At 42.8% G+C, this 15,930-nt stretch overlaps 1 protein-coding gene across 8 annotated transcripts in view; it reads right to left on the minus strand.

Annotated features, from left to right (window-relative positions):
- Window positions 1-9,698: 9,698 nt before the first annotated feature.
- The window catches only part of Kpna7 (karyopherin subunit alpha 7), a 127,750-nt gene continuing 121,518 nt past the window's right edge, over window positions 9,699-15,930 (minus strand). For all 8 annotated transcript variants that reach the window (XM_004840494.4, XM_087195909.1, XM_087195910.1 and 5 more), the window contains 2 exons: window positions 13,119-13,265; window positions 9,699-9,905 (listed from right to left, as the gene is read on the minus strand). In XM_004840494.4, coding sequence (XP_004840551.1) covers window positions 9,858-9,905; window positions 13,119-13,265 — 195 coding nt within the window. In that variant the 3' untranslated portion in view covers window positions 9,699-9,857. The remainder of the gene's footprint in view (window positions 9,906-13,118; window positions 13,266-15,930) is intronic.

Consider the following 15,930-nt stretch of genomic DNA (forward strand, 5'->3'; position numbering starts at 1 on the left):
AGTCTCCTGATAGCTTTTACCATGAACAGCTGTAGAATTTGGTCCAATACTTTTTCTCCAACTAGTGACAGGATCATATGGCTTTTTCCTTTCCTCTGTTTAAATGATGACTTTTAGGGGTGGATCTTCCAATGCTGAGCCAACACTGCCATCCCTATAACAAAACCGCTTTCTACATACTGCCAGATCTGACTTCCAATAGTTTGTTTTCTTAAACAAATTTCTGTCTATGTTCATACTTTTCTCTTCTATTATCTTTATCCAGATTGAGTATTAGCACAATGTTGATTTCTTAAAATGAGGGGAGAAGTGTTCCTTCTATCTTCTGCTTTAATTGCTTGATATAATGTCTCAGTTAAAATGTATATGAGCCTGCTGTTGTCATATAGGTAGGTTTCCAAGCTAGGAATATACTTTCTTTAATGGATGCTATTCAAATTTTATATTTCCTCCAGAGTCAGTTTCATTAGTCTTCCAAGGTACTTCTTAGAAGTTGTCAAATTTATTTCAAAAAAGATTTTTGTAATATGCTTTCTATAGCCTTTTAAATTCTGTAAAATCTGTGGTAATGTTCTCTACATTTTGATCTTGTAATTTAAAAATGTATAATTGATATTGTGTAATAGGAAGAAAAGGTCTAAAGGAGCAGGGGAAGTGGGAGGGGTAGGGAAAGGGAAAAAAGGGAAAGAAAAAATATGAGAAAAGGAAAAACATGGAAACAAAGTCTTTGTAATAGGGAAGGGTGGAGGGGGTGAAGGGAGGGCAGGGGAAGGGGGAAAAATAAGAACCAAGAGACTCATGTAAAGGTACAAGATCCCAATGATGAATGTAACTGTATTTTATACCTAAAATGTACCAAATAAACTTAATGGGAAAAACAAAAGATGGCAACTTTTCCTTTTCGATTCCTAGGACAATTCTTTTTGACAAAACAATCTAACGCTACCCAAATACCATATTCTAGGAACTGGTAGAGTCACAACTTTCCTACGTCATTGGTTCTTGGCACCAATCCCCACCTCCACCCATCTCCCCTCCCACTTGTACAAAAATGATCTGCAAAGGATTGCATTCAGGGGGCAGAAACTCCTTCAGGGGAGGATGGAGTAGCCATGGGTTTCCATGACAGGGCCCGAATGAATCCCAGCCGCACCCTCTTTCCAAAGCAAATCCAAAGACTAGCCCATTATGATCAAAATACTCCATTCAGATGCATTGTGGTTTGTAGTAATTAACATTCAAGCTTTCTTTTAATGTTTTGTTCATAAATTGAAAATACAACCATAATCCATAAATTCAATTGTCATTAAGTCTAGTCTTTCTTCTGAGCAGCTAGTACTTTCCTTAGTGGAAGTAAAATGGTTTACCCATTTCATTTTGAGAACAGTACCTCATTGAAGAGAGGCATGGCGGGCCTTGGTCTAGTGCTGAGTTAAGACATCCCAGACCTTGCCCTCAGAGCAGATTGCAGCATCTAAAATGATTAGACCTCTAAGTGACAACCTAAGATAAAAACTTGCAGCAGAAAAAGATGTGGCTTACAGAGACAGAGCTACTCAAGCCTTTCAAAAAGCAAAGGGTTGGGGCCGGGGATTTAACTCAGTGGTTCCGCTGCCTGTTTCCCAAGCACAAGGTCCCGAGTTCAATCCCTGGTACCAAAAAATAAAAATAAAAAAGCAAAGTGTTGGGGCTGTCTTATGAGAAATAAAGTTATCAGTTACCAAAGATTGATCTCAAGTACACAGCATTGAATTTGGTGGTAGCACCTGAATTAATCTCTACTAATTTTTGAACCTCTCAAGAAAGTGTCATACGTGTGGCACAAACGAGGCATACTAGTGTCCACAAAGAAAGGAACAACTTCTGTCTGACTGTTCAATCACACTTACGCATCATGTCATGGTTGCACTAATGTGCTGGTCTCTGTTACTAGATGTCACATTAGTATGGGACCATACTTAGTAGACCGTTTAGAAATCCTTGCATGGTAGCATATTCCTACCACACAGGAGTTTCTTAATAAACATTGGTTTAATGGTCTGCAGAACAACAAAGGAAAAAAGAAATATTACAAATTATTGTGTATAAATAATAATGTTATGATTCCTAAAATATGGCTCTGGGAAGAACAAAAATCTTACAGCTGTTTCACAGACTAAGTCCCTTTCATCCAGAGAAGCTCACCCAGTTTAAAGGAGTGCAGAGGTAGATGAAGCGTTTGGGGTCGGCACAACACAGTGTGACTGTGGGCATGGAAAAATCAGATGAACTGGGACTGGAAACATCTAGCATTGAAAATCTTGAAAATCTTTATCATCTTCCCTCGGCAGGAAGAGTAGCTAGTAATTATACAGCATTCCTCCCTCACACGAACTAGATGCTATTAAACCCCAAATTAACTTAATTTGTTTATATCAGTGCCTTTAAGTAATGAGGTACAGCTCCCACCCTTTTCTGGGTACTGGGGGAATCTTTGTCCCAGTTATCTGCACTTGATTCTATTTTTGCACATCAGGGGATAGGTAGATCTTCACCTGATCTCAGCTGGAAAATGAGTTTGCTTTGGACACTATGTGGAGTACAAAGAGCAATCTATGCCTCAGTTACAGGTTCAGCACACCAGGGCAATGCCAGCAGCAACTATGGCCAACATTTGCCACAACTGCCGCTTGCTACAGTGCCTTTTGGTAATTGGTGCATACCTGGCACTGCCACTTCCCAGCACCCTAGGAAGCTGCGGCAGGGGGGTCACAAGTTGGAGCCCAGCCTGGACAATTCAGACACTTACTGAGACCAAAAATAAAAAATAAATAAAAAGGCTTGGGATGTAGTTCAATCAATGTGAAGCCCCTGGTTTCAATTCCCTGTACCAAAAAGAAAAAAACCCCCCAAAACAAAAACAAAAAATAAAAAAAACTGGCACAAGAGTGCGTAGTTCGTGAATTTTCTGGTTTGCTTAAAATCATAGACGGCCTTTATCCTTTCCTTTATCTTCATACTGGAGCCAATGTGTGCTTGCAGAATACGAAACAGAACTCAAATTTAAATGCTGGTGCAAGTTTATTTTTTTATTTTTATTAGCACCTGTTCGCAACACGTATGATTATGTTCACTGCGGGGAGCTGGTGCACCTGTATAACACACCTTCATTCTTTTCACATCCCCTTTCCCTTCCCTCCCTTTCCCCTCCCAATGTTGGTCTAGTTTTAATCGAACCACAAGAAATGTGAACCAGCTGCCCGCTGTCCCCGTCATGTAACTGAGGCAGACATATACTTACAACAGGACCTAGTGTCTTGGTTCCCATGTAAAAGGGAAAAGATTCCTAATCTTTCTTTGCTCTCGTCTCCAGCTAGACTTGGTGTTGAGATGAGCTCATCACTGTGACCCCTGAAGTTCTAATATAGCACTGTTTTGCTTAAGATACCTATAATTTTTTAACATTTTTGTTTTTGTGTATTCATTCTCTTTCTCTCTCTCTCTCCCCTCCCTCCCTCCCTCTCCCTCACCCAAGAGAGCTCTGTACTCAAGCCCTCATCTGCTACTCAGTAAAAGATGCAGCGAAGCCAGTTAACTGCTATGGTTTGGGTGTGCTTTGAGTGTTTCCCAAGAGTTCATGTATTGAGATTTAATCCCCATTGTAAGGTATTAAAAGAACTTAATCTGACTACCGTAGTTAGAGGTGGAGGCTCTAGGCAGTAATTAGGATCAGATAAGGTAATCAGGATAGAGGCCCTACCAGGAGAGTGACTGGGACGCATGGGCATGTGCTCCCTGTCTCCTGGCCTGCGACCCTCCAACTCTGCCAGCAAGAAGGCCTGTATCAGGTATGGGCCTTCAGACCTCCAGAACTGTGAGGTACAGAAATATATTTTTCTTTATAAAGTTATTCAGCCCCAGAAATTTTGTTACAGTAATGCAAAACAGACTAATACACTAATCATGTGAGCTCCAGTTTCTTGGGAATTAAGGATAACCATTTTTGCCTCACATAGTTTAACATATAGACACACACACACACACCCCATTTTACAAATGAAAAACTAAATCCAAAGGAATGGACAGAAAAGAATTGATAGGTGAAGTATTTAAGGGACAGAAGCATTACAAATTTGTCCAAGTTTAAACTATTCGGAAAAAGAGCCAGGACTGGAATACAGGGCTCATGGGTCGAAGCCATTAGTACCCCACACAGCTGATAGGACATGCTATCACCATCCAACACACAGTCACTCCCTGTCTCAGGAAAACAGACAGCAGGTAAGTTATGTACCGCACATGGCTACCCTCCTCTCAGGGATATGACAAACGTGTGGGCACGCGCAAGGTCAGAGTTGTCCCAGTTCACTCTCACGCTGTAATCCAACCTACTACCAGTTACCCCATCCTTCCTGTCTTTGTTGTGCTGCCAGCCATTCGGACAGGCCAAGTCCGAGCACGTGGGCACCTGGCCAGAAAGTGACTAACACCCTTGCCTGCCCAGACCACATACAAAAGGCAAACAGCTCCGGTTTAAAACCTTCCTGGACCAGTTGATATCAGTAACTTCAAACTACAAATGCTCTTTTGTTTTGTAAATTGAGTAAAGAATGATTGACAGAGAGGACAGAAAAGAGGCTCAGCCTGTGACGGGTCAAGGATAATGGGGCAGCAATGACCCCGCTAACAGGGTTTCCAACATTTTTATTTGAGAAAGTTTCTCTCACAGACATGATTTTGTGAACCAGCTCGCCTTCTGCTGTCACTCAACCTCAGGCTCCTAATGGGGGAAGAAAGTGTTGCTTTAAAATGTTTAAAAAAAAGGCCCAGCTGGGCCAGGGATTTAGCTCAGTTGTTCTGCTACCTGACTTGTCAAGCACAAGGACCCGAGTTCAATCCCCCATACCAACAAAAAAATGTTAAAAAAAACAAAATATGATCCCAGTGAGATTAAAAGTTATGTGTGTATTACATCTCCTCGGCCTTTTGGCTATGATCAAGTGTAAAAATATGTATATATAGACTCAAACTAGAAGGGACAGTGCAAGCATAAATATGGTTGTGTTGGAATGATAGGATCTTTTTTTTTTTGGTACCGGGGGTCGAACTCGGGTCCTCAGCTTGCGAGGCAGGATCATTTTTCATTTTAATGTTATATATAATATATAAATATACATAGCATGTATTCATAATATAGGCACACATAGTATATATTTATATATTATCTATATAGTATTTGTGTTATTTTTGTTTTTGTGAGATGGGATCTTGCAATGTTGTCTAGACTGGCCCCAAACTCCTACGCTCAAACGATCCTCCTAATTCAGCTCCCAGGTAGCTGAGACTTATGTAGTATATTTTTACTTTTTTGGGGGGGGGGGTACCAGGGATCGAACTTGGGACCTTGTACTTCTGCGGTAGGCTGTGGAACCACTGAGCTAAATCCCCGGCCCTTTACATTTTTAATTTAAAATTTTAAATAGTATATGTTTCTGTCTTGACAGAATGCATCTTTTGGATTTAAATAACTAGAGTTTTGGTGGTTTGGTTTTTTTCAGTGTTTGCGTGTGCCAGCTAAAACCAGAAAGTAAACCACTTGAGGGCAGGAATTTCATCTGATATAAAAGTTTTGTCCCATGAGGTATGTTGGTGCACACCTGTAATCCCAGCACTCAGGGGGCTGAGGCAGGAGAATTGCTTCAAGTTCAAGGCCAGCCTGGGCTACATAGTAAGTTCAAGGTCAGCCTGAACTACACAGCGAGACCCTGCCTATAAATAAATAATAAATACTTAGAAGTTTTGTCCTAAATATATGATATCAAATACTCCTGGAAAGCTTATTTAAAACATTAATAGTTATATCCTGTCCGAGAGAGCTGGTTGAATTGTAAAATTTCTGTATTTTTGCCAAATTCCTGGATGGTGTTCAGGGATAGAGTGTTAGTGTCTCCGGCAGAGCAAAAGGGGGTTCTGTATGTGTGTATGTGGTTACATTCACGTACACACACACACACACACACACACACACACAGAGAGAGAGAGAGAGAGCGCAGGAGCTCCACCAGACCTGAGGGGTGAATCCTGGCCCTCAACTATTTTACAGACTTAAAAGCATATCTAGCACTTGACATCAGTTAATGTAATACTGACCATTAGTGTAATCTGAAAACTTAATTTTATTGTAGTTTTAGCTCCCAGAGTAAAAGCTTGGAGGTCTCCTAGGATGGTGGACTGTAATGACTCTCAACTTGGCAGACACTGCACCCCAGGGGTGACACTGAATGCAAAGAATAAATGAACATGAGATGTGGTCAAAAATATGGTTACTGCCTGCCTCGCAAGTTTGATCCCTGGAACCCCCCCAAAAAATATATATATATGGTGAATGTTTAAATCTTTAAAAATTATTATAGTAAAAGACACATGGCCATTAATCCCCCTCAAAATCTTCCCTCTTTCTTTGAACACACTCATGCCATCATTCTTGCCACTTTCTGAAGCAGTTAACAGTTTAGGTTTACTGTAATTTCTGTAGATAAAAACATTACAACATCTCCTCAGCCACCTAATTCCCTAGATCTGGCACCATGCAACTTCTGGCTCTTCCTCAAAGTCAAAAAAGGCCATGAAAAGGAAACATTTTGAATCGATTCAGGACATCAAGGAGCCATGACACTACTACTAAAGATACTTATGAAGGAGGACTTCCAGAACTGCTTCAGACAGTAGCTAGAATGATGGGGTAAGTGTGTGAGAAGGGAAGAAGAGTATTTTGAAGAGGATTCATAGCAATGTGTCTTTTCCTATAATATTTTTTAAAATGTATACATTTACTATGCTTTTTAAAAATCACACTACATGTTTTACTTACTTAACATTAAAAATCTGATCTTGTTCCTGTGCTCTGCCCAGAGAATGGAAGAAAGTTAAGATAACTCTCCCAGATCAAATAATAAATGTCCAGAAAATGAAAAGATCTCCAGATCTTTTTGTACATGCTCAGGATAGAGAGCCTCCTGCGTGCTAAGCAGCATTCTAAAACTGAGCTACATTCTTCAGCCCAAGATAGGCAGATCTGATAGCTGAGATCACCTGTTGAAATGGCCAGATTTCTGCATGGTCATCCAACAGAAGGCCATCATTGGCAAGGCCTTCCCACAGTTCCACTCTGCCTGAGGACCTTTCTAATAGGAATAGAGATGCAAGGACAATAGGCACTTGATGGAACCCTTTGCCATGAGCACATCAAACTAAAAGCAAACACAAACTTCCCCTTAAAGAATCATCAGTGCATGAATAATCTAGAGTTGATGGCTTCAGAGATAGGATCTTGCATTAATGAAAGAGGAAGGTTTGGAAGGAAAATCTGTATAAAGAAAATTCTTCATTTTAAGTGGCTGCAGGAATGAAAAGCCTGGAAGGAGAGATAAGAAAAAGTGGAAATACCCCAGAAAGTAAAAGACAATGATGGAAAATGAGACACAAAAATAAGAGAATTGAGCTGGGTATGGTGGTGCATGGCCGTAATTCTAGCATTCTGGGAGACTGAGACAGGAAGATTGTAAATTCCAAGCCTGGGGAATTCAGCAACCTAGACAGACCTTGTCTCAAAAAGGGCGGGGGGGGTGCGGGGGGGGAGCGGGCTACAAATGTAGCTCCATGTGAAGGCCTTGGGGTCAATCCCAGAACTGCAAAAATAAACAAGAATCGGTTTCAGAGAAGTCCACCACAGACGTTCCAGAGATTTGATTTCTCAATGAACTTGACCTATGCAGATTGGGGTAGTGGAGCCCTGATCTTGTCTTGTCTACACTCTTGTCTCTGTTTCAGACAACAGGAGACAACTGGGGGAAGAGATTAAAATATGAACCTCTGACTCCATAATTCCATCTGAACAGTTAGATTGTTTAGTTTAACTACTTGCAAGTGTAGCTACCTGCAAGTTAGGTCTTTCTGAGAGGTGCAACACCTAAGTAACCAGCAGGAAAGGGAAGAACATTGGTGGATATACTTCAAATCCGACAATGTTCTCTGTACAGAATCAGATAGTAGTTGCGTGTGGTGGCACACACCTACAATCCCAGCGCTCTCGGAAGGCTCAGGCAGGGGGGCCACAAGCTGGGCCTAGTTGGGCAACTTAGTGATTTAGCAAGACCCTGTCTGGAATTTAAAAATTTTTTTAAATGGCTAGGGGATATAACAAAGCCCCCGGGTTCAATCCCTAGTCCTGGGGAGTGGGGGAAGAACCAATAATAAATATGTTCAGGCTTGCAGGCCTTATGGCCTTTGTCTACTCAATTCTGGCACTGTAAGAATGAGATGTGATCCAGAGACAAGATCTAAACCAATGATCATGGCTATGTTTCCTTTTTGCTTTTTTTTTTTTCCTTTGGTACCAGGGATCGAACTCGGGACCTTGCGCTTGTGACACAAGTGGTGGAATCACTGAGCTAAATCCCCGGCCCCATGGCTATGTTTCAATAAAACTTTATTTACAAAATGGACAGTAGGTCAAATTTGGCTTACAGGGCATAGTTTCTGAATCATTGCCTAAACTAGTGGCTTTAATAACTTTTGGGGGGATGTGGACAGTATAAAGGATTAAACTTTGAGCCTCACACTTGCTAGGCAAGGCTGTATCACTGAGCCACACCTCCAGTCAGACCAGTGGCTGAAAGTGCTGGGCCTGCAGCATCAGCATCACTTGGGAATACCTTAGAAAGGTAGGGTCTAGGCCGGGGATTTAGCTCAGTGGTTCCGGCACCTGCTTCGCAAACACAGGGACCTGAGTTCAATCCCCAGTACAAAAAAAAAAAAGAAATGTAGGGTCTAAAATGGGTGCGGTAGTGCCTGCCTGTAATCTCAGCATCCTAAGAGGCTGAGACAAGAGGATCACAAATTGGAACCCAGCCTGAATAACTTAGGACCCTGTCTCAAAAGAAGAAAAAAGTTAAAAAGAAAGAAATGTAAGTTTTCAGCCTGCACTTATACTGGGGAACAATCCTATAGAACATACTCCCTGGAGGATGAACCTCAAATTTGAGAAAAGCATTGCCCTAAACCACTGATAATTGCATAAAAAAGTATCACACTCAAGCTATTTTGAAGGAGAGTGTCAAGATGCTAATTGCCAGAGGAAAGAAAGATAAGCCATCTCACTGCCCCTGTGGCTCCGAGATATATTTTCAAGTCTAAACTGTTGCAGATGACTATAGACCATTTGACACGGAAGATGTTGCATTAAGATCCTGAAAGGTAGCAAGCCAGATGTTCTCCAGAGGTGAAGGCCATGTGGCTTTAAGACATAAGGGTTTAACTGAACTTTTAATAGAGAGGTGTGCTAGCTAGCTTTCTGTCACTGTGACAAAGGCCTGAGGTAATCAGTTTAGGAGGAGGAAAGATTCATTTTGGCTCAGAAGTTTCAGTCCATGGTCTCTTGGCCCTGCTGCTTGCAGGCCTGTGTTGAGGCAGCATGTTGTGGCAGAAGGGCTTTGTATGTGAAAAGTGTTGATTTCATGGTGGCTTGGAAACAAAGAAAAGAACAGATGCCATGGGTCCAGTATCCCCTTCAAGGGCACAACCCCGACTGCCTAACTTCCTTCCACCTCCCAAAGGTCCCATGCCTCTCAATGGTGCCACAGGCTAACAACAAACAACCAAGCTGCTATTTAGCACAGGAGCCATTGGAGGGCCATTTGGGATTCAAACCATACAAGAGGTGAAAGTGCTCAACATTTTATTAAGTTTTTAAAACCTTACATTTGTGATATACTAAGAAATAGCGATGCTGCTTCTCAAAGGACATATCCTTTAGCATTGGGTTATGGGTTTAGAAGTTGTGGAGCCTCTGCTATTTTCCCTTGAAGAAATTCATACATTCACAGTCTTGGCTTTGGACTGAGGATATGCATGTCAGTATCTTCTTCCTTCAGGGAAGAACAGACATGGTTACAGCTCCAGGTCCCCAGCATGTTGCTACTGCATATTTGACTCCATAACAACCAATACAGACTAGAATTTGTTCTAAGTGGGACTTGAGCCCCTTCAGAGGAGAGGATGAAGGAGTGGCGCATCAAAGTATTTCTCAGGATGGATGCAGTTATGTGCGTGTGTGTGGTAAAATATGCATAACAGAAATCAACTACGTTCACTGTTTCTAAGCAGATAGTTCGGTGACATTAAGAACATTCATATGGTTGTGCAGTCATCACAATTGTGCATCTCCAGAACTTTCTCATCTTGCAAAGCTGAAGCTCTATCCCCACCAAACACTACCTCTTTCTTCCCCTCTCTACTCAGCCCCTTAAACCCACCATTCTACCTTGTCTGAGTTTGACTATCTAAGGACCTCATAGAAGTAGATTGCACAATATTTGTCCTTTCATTACTGGCTTCTCTTTTTTTTTTTTTGGTACCGGGGATCGAACTCCGGGCCTTGTGCTTGTGGGGCAGGTGGCAGAACCACTGAGCTACATCCCCGGCCCTGCTGGCTTATTTTCAAATGTAGTTTTGACATACACAGACCACTGTCCTTACAGTGAATACGGATATAATTGGTACAGCTCTTACTTCTGGATCAGAAGTCTTTAACCTGGAGCTCTTGCATGAACCCAGGGATCTAATATCCTTTATGGGCCACATCTTCTATTTATGAGGTTGATGCTCAGGACTGTACTGGGTTTTCTCTGCTTTGGGAGCATTCTGTCAGGCTCAAATAAAGATTAGCCACCTCTAGTTAACCACCACCACCCACCCGGTTAGATTGATTATATGATCCAGTCATACAGTTTTGCAGATGATTCAAGTTTGACACCAAACCAAAGTGTCACTCATTCTGTGAACTCCTAGTCCTAAGTTTGCCTGGCCAGTTACAAATCTGATCTCACCTTCTTCACATGAAAACCTTTACTATGGTTTGGATATAGTTTGTGTGTGTCCTACTCTTCCCAAAGATCCATGTGCCCAATACGGCAGTGCCTAGGGGGTGGAACCTTTAGGGGGAGGGCCCAGTGCAAGGTGGTTGGGTCACTGGAGGCCTCACCCTAGGGAGAGGTTGATATTCTTGAGGGACCCTGTCTAGTTTCCACGACAGTGAGTTCCTATGGAAAGAGCAGGTCTGGCCCCTCAATCCCTATTGCCTCAGTCCCAGGATGTGTCTGCTCCTACTCTTCTGCTTCCCAGCATGATGTTATCCACCATGTTGTGATGCAGCCACGGGGTCTCTCACTGGAGACCAAGAAGATGGGGCTGCCCAGTCTTGGACCTTCAGCCTCTAAAACTGTGAGCTAGATCATCTCTTTTCTTGGTACTCAACTTGGGGAAATTTGTTACCACAGAAAATGAATGAATACAGTGTCTAATATAAGTACAAATAAAGACCATAAGATATCATTTCATATCCATTATGATGACTATTATCAAACAAATCAGAAAATACAAGTGCTGGCAAGGATGTGGAGAAATGGGGACCTATATGATCAGAAATGGTGGTACATGCACTATGGAAAATAGACTAGCAGTTCTCCAAAAGTTATTAATGGAATTACCATGTGATAAATTCTACTTCTAGATAGATATGATATAGATAGATATTTAAAAGAATATATGTATATATTTGAAAGAAAGTACAGATATACAGTGGTTCCTCGGTTCACAAATGCTTTTGTTTGAAAATAATTTGGTTCTCAAACAGAAGCATTTGGCAAAATTTTGTTTTTGTTTACAAACTGCATCAGATGACAAACACGACCATGGCTGTCTTTCACACACAAACACAAACATGTCCACCTTTTCGAAAACCCTAGAACAAATTAAGTTTGTGAACCAAGGTACCATGTATATATGAAAAAATTGAAAGCAGAGCCTCTGACAGGTATTTGTTCACTCATGTTCATTACTGAGTGAACAAATATTAGCAGTGTTATTCACAATAGCCAAATGATAGAAGCAATACAAAGGTCCATTGATGGATGAATTATAATCAAATTATGGCATATACATCTGGTGAAATATTATCCTGCCTTTAAAAAGACTGAAATTCAGCCAGGGATTTAGCTCAGTGGTTCCATCGCCTGTCTAGTAAGCACAAAGTCCCGAGTTTGATCCCCGGTACCAAGAAAAAAAAAAGATTGGAATTCTGGTACATGCCATAACATGGATGGACCTTGCAAACATTAACCCAAATGAAAATAAGCCACAAAATGACCAGTATTGTACAATTTCACTATAAGGTCCCGAGAATAGTCAAACCCACAGAAACAAAGTAGAATGGCGATTACCAAGGGCTGGACAGCAGGTGTTGGACAGTTAGTATTTAATGCGTATGAAATTTCATCATGGAAAGGTGAAAATGTTCTGGAGGTAGCTGGAGAGTGGTGATAGCTGTGCAATGTGAATGCACTTAGTGTCAACAAACCATACACCACCCATGGTGCCGTAGGCCTATAATCACAGAACTCTGGGAGGCTGAGGCAGAAGAATCACAAGTGACTTAACAAGACATTTTCTCACAACAAAAAAATAAAGAGCCAGGGATGCAGCTCAGTGCAGAGGCCCTGGGTTCAATCCCCAGTCTCACACACACACACACACACACACACACACACGCACACACACAGTTAAAGTAAAAATCTTTAGATAGATAGATAGATAGATAGATAGATAGGGAGAGAGAGATTTTTACCACCAAAAAGTTTTTCAAAAGCATCTAATGCTATCTGATCATGTTTCCCTCCCCTTGCAGAGAAATCAAGAAAACTTTGTAGAATTCAACCCCAAACACTGCATTCTGGGAAGAAAGAAAATGTATAAAGTGGCACAATGGTTTTCAAAAGCTGGGGCGGCCTTCGTTGTGTGCCCTCTCGGGTAGAAAGCCGCTTTAATGTGATACTTCTCCCTCCCCACCCTCCCCAGGAGGCCCACAGAGCACAGTTTCAGGCAGAGTCCCAGTCACACACCCATGAGACTAGACAGCTTCCACACTCAGCGGCTGCCCAGTCAGCCAGGATGGCCGGGACGCCCAGCTCGATTCCGAGGAGGCCAGGAGACCAGGGTCCCGGCAGAGGCCCCGATGGGATGGTCCCCTGCAGAGGTGGCCCCTAGCTGGTATGGCCACTTCTCTTCAGTGGCAAATCACTTACCTCACCAAAGTGGTTCTCGATGATTTTCAGAGCAGCCCAGCTAATCTGACAGTTCTCGTGAAGTTGTAAAGCCTCGATTCTATCCATCCCACCAAGTTCTTCCAACAGAAGACACAAGCTTTTCTTATCACTCAGCTTCTGCGAAGCCTGGGAGCCATGCGAGAGACCATGAGGCCCTGGGCAGTGCCTGGGGAGGCAGAACCTCCAGCAGCCCTCATGGGAGTGGGCCCCAGGGTGTTCAGACTCAAGGCTCCTGGGGCAGTGGGGGCTTATAAAACAAAAATGTTTATATAAAAATGTGTCCATATTTATTACACAAAATACAGTGTTTCTGGACTACAAGCTTATAAAGCATTTTTTGGGCTGACTATATTACCACCCACCAATATACACATCTCTACTGCTATTTAGCAGATTCTCCCCCCTGATTCATGGAAGTTGTTTTAAATGCAGTTCAGAAGAATGAGTAACATTCTGGAAATGCAGGCATTCTGTCCTGCCCTCTCTGGAAAGCCTTAGGAGCTAAGTCAGGAGACTTTAGTCACAGAAGCTGCACAATGACAAAGAACAGAGTCCTGGGAACAAACAACGTGAGTGGGTTTAATCCACTGTGGATCACTGGCTGAATTATCAGGGGCTATTTATTCACTCAAATGTTTGTCCACATTCTATGGGCAAGACACTCAGAGCTAGAGGGGCAGATGTGACTTAGAGAAAGTCTGTTCATAACTCAAACTATTAGGAACAACGAGTAAATAATTGCAATGGTATAGTTTAAAAATAACATACAGTAAAACTATCAGAGGGGAAGTTACAGAAGATGCAGGGGCAGGCTTGAAGGTCTCACAGGTCCTTAGTGAAGGGTACCTGCCAGAGCAGGATAGCGGCTTTCCAAAAAGAAGGGACACTAAGGATGAAGGTTTGAAGAAGGAAGCGTGGTATATTTTAAGAGAGTAGTTCAGCTAAAACAGCGGAACTGGGGGACATGGAAAGAAAGAAAGTACTACAGCATCACTATGGCACCATACCTGAAGGGTTTTGTTATTTCTGTGTGCAGTAACAAAAGTCCTCTAGATCAAGTTAAACATGATCTAAGCCACACTGTTTAGCTTGAATCAATGGTGAAAGTTTGAGCTGCACATCTAAGCCTTGGTATCTTCTAGTCCCATCTGTTTTTTCAAAATGAGTCATTGGCCTAGAGTAAAGAAACCAAGGCCAGAATCAAGGGCCTCGGTCAGCCTCACAAAGAAAGCTAGGAATTGGGGGATAAGCCCGGGTGGTCAGAGCCCTGAAGAAGGGTTTGGATTTTCATAGAATAGCAAGTGACCCAGAAGTTGCTTGACAGAACTTCAGTGGCACTCTGCTGCTCACTTGGAGCTTTCTGCAGCACCATCCTGATCTTCCTCCCTCCACTGAGCAGTGGTGGTGAACCTATGGCACACGTGCCACAGAGGGCTGTTTGCATCATTGAAAGCTGTAAAAGGTTTGCCATCACTGATATAGGAGCATCACTGGATCATCCAGTGTGACGTTCTGTCTTTCCCAAAACAAAAATCCCAACTCTAATTCAAGTGACACAGGTGAAGTTACATTTCTATCCATTTCCACCCTTGTTTTCACAAACTTGTCATGTCCCACCCCGTTTGTTAGCTGCTGAGTCTCCATCTTGTACCGGTGTCTTTTGCTCAAAGCCTCAGGCTGTAACTAGGCTGAGTTTCAAATCAGGTCTGTTCTTTCCAAGATGGCTACATGGAAAGAGTGTTCAAAGTAGGCTTTTAAAGGGAATTCTCTGACACTTTTAAGTTTGTCAAACGGGTTGGCTGCATGTAAAAGGAGCTTAATCAAATGAACACAGCCAGCCTCCAAGACAGCCCCTGACGATCCCTGACTCCAGGTACTCATGCCTTGGTGTAGTTTCCCCTTAAACTGAATAGGACCAACCTGTGTAAGCCACAGGGTGCTGCCAAAATGACTGTGTGAACTCCCAGGCCAGGTCATAAAAGACCTGGCTTTCTTTAGATGGTTTGCTCCAGTGGAGGAGACTGGCGTGCCGTGAGCATGCTCAGGCAGCCCTTGGAGGGCTCCATGTGGGCAGGGGGACGTGAAACCCTTGGAAGCTGCTCAGTCATCAGCACCCAGATGCACAGCTTCAGACTCCTGGCCCCAGAAACTAAGATGCGTGTTTGTTTTAAGTCACTAAGAGACAATTTCCTATGCAGCCATAAAGACCTCACAGAAATAGTGTCTGAATATTAGTTTAACTTTATTTCAGAACTAAGGCTTTTCTAGAATTCTAGTTCAGTGCTATGTAGCCCTTTTCTCCAGTAACAGAGCTGAATGGAGCTGGAACTTTCCTATGGCTCCACAAGAGGGACCCCTGCTAACCTCTTGCTGCTCCTTCACAGATCTCCTGTGTTTCAGCCTTCCCAACGTGCACTGTTTGGAAGCGTCAGGGGCCCACTGACTCTTGTCCTCCTTAACCCCTCTATCGGTTCCTCTGCCTCACTCAGAACAAGTCAGCCTCCTCACAGACCCTATGGCCCCTGGCCTCTGGCCACCTTCGGCCTGATCTCCCACCACTTTGCTCTGACAGCACCACCCTTTTGCTAGTCCTTTTGTCTAGAATGTTCTTCTCCAGGTAGCCACAAGACTCACTCTCTCAACTGGCGTGCTGGCACACACCTGAAAGCCCAGCACTCTGGGAGGCTGGGGCAGGAGGATCACAAGTTTCAGTCCTGCCTGGGCAACTTGGCAGTTTAGCAGCTTACTGAGACCCTGTTCTAAAATTGAAAACAAAACAAAACAATAACAC

This window comes from Heterocephalus glaber, unplaced genomic scaffold, assembly GCF_053883595.1.
Source record: "Heterocephalus glaber isolate CG9 unplaced genomic scaffold, H.glaber_assembly_v1.0 deba00001610, whole genome shotgun sequence".
Taxonomy (NCBI): Eukaryota; Metazoa; Chordata; class Mammalia; order Rodentia; family Bathyergidae; genus Heterocephalus; species Heterocephalus glaber.